The sequence below is a fragment of the Ranitomeya variabilis genome, chromosome 4, assembly GCF_051348905.1.
Source record: "Ranitomeya variabilis isolate aRanVar5 chromosome 4, aRanVar5.hap1, whole genome shotgun sequence".
Taxonomy (NCBI): domain Eukaryota; kingdom Metazoa; phylum Chordata; class Amphibia; order Anura; family Dendrobatidae; genus Ranitomeya; species Ranitomeya variabilis.
The window spans coordinates 524,758,456-524,765,667 of record NC_135235.1 but is presented as its reverse complement, the minus strand read 5'-3'; the positions used below and the strand labels follow the sequence as shown (position 1 = coordinate 524,765,667).

Below are 7,212 nucleotides of genomic sequence, written 5' to 3'. Positions count from 1 at the left end.
CGTGAGAACCACAGTTCTCTGACTGGCAGGGATGATTTCAACACCGATCAGAAGCGGTGTTTGTCGTGCTGTCATTCACATGACAGCGTGGCAAACATTGGATGTTTAAGTGAATTGGGTCCAGGTTCGGGTCAGGGTACTGTTCTGATACCTGAACTTTTTGTACCTGTTTGGTGTAACTCTGACATCCAGGTGTCCGCCCATCCTTAGTTGTATTAGCTGTATACAATAATATGTCATTCAAATTAACTGCTCTCATTAAATCATTTTCTGCAATACATCTTGATCTATTATAACCCAGTGACTTTCAGATTGTATATAAGACACATATATGCCATGAATCTGGACAACAATCTCAAAATAACTCAAAACGTTACTTTATTACAAATGTTGCAGTTACCAGGGTTTATATAATTATTGTACATAGTATGGGTGTTACAAACAGCATATTTTATACAGGCTAAGGTGCTGCTGTATTATTGTCCTTTGTAGATGTCAAAAGTGCTTACACCTATGTGACGGCTTCAATGCTTAAATTAGGAAGGTACAGGTGTCTTATTTATACCACTGTTTTGGTACGAGTTCCTGTTTCTCCACAGCTACATCTTCCAGCTCCTGCCAGGGTTGTAAAACCGGACCTGGTAACATTACAGTCTATGAAGACAGAAATGGGCAAAAGGGTAACTGTGATATAAACAATGGTTTGAAAAACATGAGCTTAATGGCCGGACTCTACTGACCTTTACAATGGGCTCTTTAGATGGTGCCCAGGAAGGAACTATCTTGCCATGCAACCTCCATGACCCATATGGATTCACCAAGTGACGCTCAAATACCAAATACTCCAGAACATCCCGAGGCTCTTCACTGCCACATTCCACCCGACCAAAGCGATCATAGATGACCAAGGTCTGTAGATAATTCAGACACACAGTAATTACAAGGAACAAAAAGAATGACCCAATGTATCTCTTGAAAGGAGTATTCACACGTTAGTTTTTTTTAGCTGAGATTGGAGTAACCATCTACATGGAGGATTAAAGAAAGAACCAAGCTGACAGCGGGATACTATTCCATAGAAGTGAAAAGAAGCTAATAAATCTGTAGAGCACAGCTAGCTGGGATAATTCCATAATCCTGACCACGCACAGCTAATCTCATTTCAGTCATGAATAGCTGATTTAGGAGTACCCCTGTAATAAAGTAATGGTGACAACATAATTTTCTATGCGCAGAACACCATATTATTGTTTACAAGAAACAACACCATTCTCTTGTCTATGGGTCGGGTGTGGTATAGCAGTTTGTCTCTATTGTAGTTCTGTACACCATGTACATTCAGTCTCAGCAGAAGTTGCAAACAGTTGATCGATGGGAATGCGAGACCCTCTGATATTAATGATCTATCCTAAGGATTGGTCATCAATAAGTATGTCCTAGACAGCCCCTTTAACCCCTTCCCGACATTTGACGTACTATCCCGTCGAGGTGGGGTGGGCCCCCATGACCGCCGACGGGATAGTACGTCATACGCGATCGGCCGCGCTCACGGGGGGAGCGCGGCCGATCGCGGCCGGGTGTCGGCTGCATATCGCAGCTGACATCCGGCACTATGTGCCAGGAGCGGTCACGGACCGCCCCCGGCACATTAACCCCCGGCACACCGCGATCAAACATGATCGCGGTGTACCGGCGGTACAGGGAAGCATCGCGCAGGGAGGGGGCTCCCTGCGTGCTTCCCTGAGACGATCGGTACAAGGTGATGTACTCACCTCGTACCGAACGTCTTCTCCCTGCAGGCCCCGGATCCAAAATGGCCGAGGGGCTGTATCCGGGTCCTGCAGGGAGCACTTCCGGGTCGGAGCAGGCTGCAGATGAAAGCTGCAGCCTGCTCCGATGAAAGTATGATCGCAGATCTGATAGAGTGCTGTGCACACTATCAGATCTGCGATCTGTGATGTCCCCCCCTGGGACAAAGTAAAAAAAAAATTTCCACATGTGTAAAAAAAAAAAAAAAAAATTCCTAAATAAATAATAATAAAAAAAAAATATTATTCCCATAAATACATTTCTTTATCTAAAAAAAACAAACAAAAACAATAAAAGTACACATATTTAGTATCGCCGCGTCCGTAACGACCCAACCTATAAAACTGGCCCACTAGTTAACCCCTTCAGTAAACACCGTAAGAAAAAAAAAAAAAAAACGAGGCAAAAAACAACGCTTTATTACCATACCGCCGAACAAAAAGTGGAATAACACGCGATCAAAAAGACGGATATAAATAACCATGTTACCGCTGAAAACGTCATCTTGTCCCGCAAAAAACGAGCCGCCATACAGCATCATCAGCAAAAAAAATAAAAAAGTTATAGTCCTCAGAATAAAGCGATGCCAAAATAATTATTTTTTCTATAAAATAGTTTTTATCGTATAAAAGCGTCAAAACATAAAAAAATGATATAAATGAGATATCACTGTAATCGTACTGACCCGACGAATAAAACTGCTTTATCAATTTTACCAAGCGCAGAACGGTATAAACGCCTCTCCCAAAAGAAATTCATGAATAGCTGGTTTTTGGTTATTCTGCCTCACAAAAATCGGAATAAAAAGTGATAAAAAATGGTCACGTGTCCGAAAATGTTACCAATAAAAACGTCAACTCGTCCCGCAAAAAAAAAAAAACCTCACATGACTCTGTGGACCAAAATGTGGAAAAATTATAGGTCTCAAAATGTGGAGACGCAAAAACTTTTTTGCTATAAAAAGCGTCTTTTAGTCTGGTTTCACACTTGCGTTTTTATCTGCATGCGTTTTTTAAAAAAACCACATGTGTGAAAAAATGCATGTAAACGCGGTAAAACGCATGCGTTTTTATAGAAAAACACAAGAAAACAAGAAAAAAACAAAAAACCCTAACCCTACCCCTAACCCTACCCCTAACCTGAAATACGTGGCACTGAAATACGTGGCACTGAAATATACGTTTATATACGTATATACGTATATAAGTGCCACGATATTTCAGTGGCCACGTATTTAAGTGCCACGTATTTAAGTGCCACGTATTTAAGTGCCACGTATTTCAGTGCCACGTATTTACGTGCCACGTATTTACGTGCCACGTATTTTTCAGTGCCTGAAATACGTGGCACTGAAATACGTGGCACTGAAATATCGTGGCACTGAAGTATTTACGTGCCACGTATTTTTCAGTGCCTGAAATACGTGGCACTGAAATACGTGGCACTGAAATACGTGGCACTGAAATATCGTGGCACTGAAATATCGTGGCACTTAAATACGTGGCACTTAAATACGTGGCACTTAAATACGTGGCTCTTAAATACGTGGCTCTTAAATACGTGGCACTTATATACGTGGCACTTATATACGTGGCACTTATGACTGTCAGAAAATGTTCAGTAAACGGTTAGGGGTGAGGTTAGGGGTAGGGTTTCAGGTAGAATTGGGGAGATTCCACTGTTCAGGCACATCAGGGGCTCTCCAAACGCGACATGGCGTCCAATCTCAATTCCAGCCAATTCTGCGTTGAAAAAGTAAAACAGTGCTCCTTCCCTTCCGAGCTCTCCCGTGCGTCCAAAAAGGGGTTTACCCCAACATATGGGGTATCAGCGTACTAGGGACAAATTGAACAACAACTTCTGGGGTCCAAGTTCTCTTGTTATCCTTGGGAAAATAAAAATTTGGGGGGCTAAAAATCATTTTTGTGGGAAAAAAAATATGTTTTATTTTCGCGGCTCTGCGTTGTAAACTGTAGTGAAACACTTGGGGGTTCAAAGTTCTCACAACACATCTAGATAAGTTCCTTGGGAGGTCTAGTTTCCAATATGGGGTCACTTGTGGGGGGTTTGTACTATTTGGGTACATCAGGGGCTCTGCAAATGCAACGTGACGCCTGCAGACCAATCCATTTAAGTCTGCATTCCAAATGGCGCTCCTTCCCTTCCGAGCTCTGTCATGCGCCCAAACAGTGGTTCCCCCCCACATAGGGGGTATCAGCGTACTCAGGACAAATTGGACAACAACTTTTAGGGTCCAATTTATCCTGATACCCTTGTGAAAATACAAAACTGGGGGCTAAATTTCATTTTTGTGAAAAAAAAAAAAATTATTTTCACGGCTCTGCGTTATAAACTGTAGTGAAACACTTGGTGGTTCAAAGTTCTCACAACACATCTAGATAAGTTCCTTGGGGGGTCTAGTTTCCAATATGGGGTCACTTGTGGGGGGTTTGTACTGTTTGGGTACATCAGGGGCTCTGCAAATGCAACGTGACGCCTGCAGACCAATCCATTTAAGTCTGCATTCCAAATGGCGCTCCTTCCCTTCCGAGCTCTGTCATGCGCCCAAACAGTGGTCCCCCCCCACAAATGGGGTATCAGCGTACTCCAGACAAATTGGACAACAACTTTTGAGGTCCAATTTATCCTGATACCCTTGTAAAAATACAAAACTGGGGGCTAAAAAATCATTTTTGTGAAAAAAAAAAATAATTTTTATTTTCACGGTCTGCGTTATAAACTGTAGTGAAACACTTGGGGGTTCAAAGCTCTCAAAACACATCTAGATAAGTTCCTTAGGGGGTCTACTTTCCAAAATGGTGTCACTTGTGGGGGGGTTTAATATTTAGGCACATCAGGGGCTCTCCAAACGCAACATGGCATCCCATCTTAATTCCAGTCAATTTTGCATTGAAAAGTAAAATAGCGCTTCTTCCCTTCTGAGCTCTGCTATGCGCCCAAACAATGGTTTACACCCACATATGGGGTATCGTCGTACTCAGGACAAATTGCACAACAACTTTTGTGGTCTAATTTCTTCTCTTACCCTTGGGGAAATAAAAAAATGGGGGTTAAAAGATCATTTTTGTGAAAAAATATGATTTTTTATTTTTACGGCTCTGCATTATAAACTTCTGTGACGCACTTGTTGGGTCAAAGTGCTCAACACACATCTAGATAAGTTCCTTAAGGGGTCTACTTTCCAAAATGGTGTCACTCGTGGGGGGTTTCAATGTTTAGGCACATTAGGGGCTCTCCAAACGCAACATGGCGTCCCATCTCAATTCCAGTCAATTTTGCATTGAAAAGTCAAATGGCGCTCCTTCCCTTCTGAGCTCTGCCCTGCGCCCAAACAATGGTTTACACCCACATATGGGGTATCAGTGTACTCAGGACAAATTGCACAACAATTTTTGGGGTCCAATTTCTTCTCTTACCCTTGGGAAAATAAAAAATTGGGGGTGAAAAGATCATTTTTGTGAAAAAATATGATTTTTTATTTTTACGGCTCTGCATTATAAACTTCTGTGAAGCACTTGGTGGGTCAAAGTGCTCACCACACATCTAGATAAGTTCCTTAGGGGGTCTACTTTCCAAAATGGTGTCACTTGTTAGGGGTTTCAATGTTTAGGCACATCAGGGGCTCTCCAAATGCAACATGGCGTCCCATCTCAATTCCAGTCAATTTTGCATTGAAAAGTCAAATGGCGCTCCTTTGCTTCCAAGCTCTGCCATGCGCCCAAACTGTGGTTTACCCCCACATATGGGGTATCAGCGTACTCAGGACAAATTGTACAACAACTTTTGGGGTCTATTTTCTCCTGTTACCCTTGGTAAAATAAAACAAATTGGAGCTGAAATAAATTTCGTGTGAAAAAAAGTTAAATGTTCATTTTTAATTAAACATTCCAAAAATTCCTGTGAAACACCTGAAGGGTTAATAAACTTCTTGAAAGTGGTTTTGAGTACCTTGAGGGGTGCAGTTTTTAGAATGGTGTCACACTTGGGTATTTTCTATCATATAGACCCGTCAAAATGACTTCAAATGAGATGTGGTCCCTAAAAAAAAATGGTGTTGTAAAAATGAGAAATTGCTGGTCAACTTTTAACCCTTATAACTCCGTCACAAAAAAAAATTTTGGTTCCAAAATTGTGCTGATGTAAAGTAGACATGTGGGAAATGTTATTTATTAAGTATTTTGTGTGACATATGTCTGTGATTTAAGGGCATAAAAATTCAAAGTTGGAAAATTGCAAAATTTTCAAAATTTTCGCCAAATATTCGTTTTTTTCACAAATAAACGCAAGTTATATCGAACAAATTTTACCACTAACATGAAGCCACACCTTACTGGGAAAGTTGAGGACATCCGATCATTTTGTGCAAGTTTGTGATAATGTGACTATGTACTTTGGAATAACAGGAGTAACAGTTCATCTATGGATGGCTATTTTCTGTCCTCACCTGTTTGCTGTGCATACGGACGGTTACTTGGCCATACAGGTTCCCTTTTGTAACCATTTCTGGACACCGAACTTGCACAACTCTGGGTGGCTCTAAGGACTCCACAAAAGACCAGCGTATTGTACGGTACCTGTTACCACGCACCATCTCCTAGAATACAAAAAATGAGAAAATAAGAAAACCCTGGTAAAACATGTCATACATATAAGGCACACACAAGAATTAATTACTTACCGGATAGCAGCGTTCGGTCACCAGTAAGTGTAACTTATGGCGATTAAACCTGAAATAGAAGAAAGATTTCATGAGGATGTCATTTTACAAAATGAATAGGATTCTTGTGTGGTTCTCAGGAGCTTCAAAAGGAGAAGATTATTTTGTAAAATTGGGAGACACTATCTTCTGGAGCACACTTGGGAAGCCTAGTCTTAAAATCCCTTACCGACATCCGCCGTACATGTATGGCGCAAGTCAGGAGCAGGTGTATGGAACAGGCTCATGGGTTGAGCCTGTCTGATACTCGGCAGATAATGGCTGTGACACACAGCCAGGACCTGTCTCCAACAGCAGTGGGTGGAGCGAACTTAAGCCTGCAACTGTTAACCTGTAAAATGCCACCATTGATCTCTGGCAAAGCCTTTACAGAGCACAGAAATGGAAGGGTTCAACATTCTATGCGCCATCGCCTGCATGAAATATGAAAACAATTAAAAAAAAAAAAAAAACACAAAAAAGTTCAAAACATCTACCCCACACTTTTCCCCCATTAAAAATAAAGATATAAAAAATGGTTTTAATAAAATACGCGAATGTGATATTGCTATGTCCATAAAAGTACGATCTATCAAAAACTAAAATATATTAACATTAGATAAACAAAGAAATAAAGTCAAAATTTGTGTTTTTTAGTTTGCTGCAAAAGCACAAAAAAAATGCTG

At 41.1% G+C, this 7,212-nt stretch overlaps 1 protein-coding gene across 1 annotated transcript in view; it reads right to left on the bottom strand.

Annotated features, from left to right (window-relative positions):
• Positions 1-355: 355 nt before the first annotated feature.
• Positions 356-7,212, bottom strand: part of MRPL45 (mitochondrial ribosomal protein L45) — a 31,089-nt gene continuing 24,232 nt past the window's right edge. Inside the window, exons 5-8 of the mRNA XM_077252273.1 lie at positions 6,509-6,557; positions 6,275-6,424; positions 741-911; positions 356-654 (exon numbers count right to left, since the gene is read on the bottom strand). Of these exons, the coding sequence (XP_077108388.1) occupies positions 556-654; positions 741-911; positions 6,275-6,424; positions 6,509-6,557 (469 nt within the window). The 3' untranslated portion in view covers positions 356-555. The remainder of the gene's footprint in view (positions 655-740; positions 912-6,274; positions 6,425-6,508; positions 6,558-7,212) is intronic.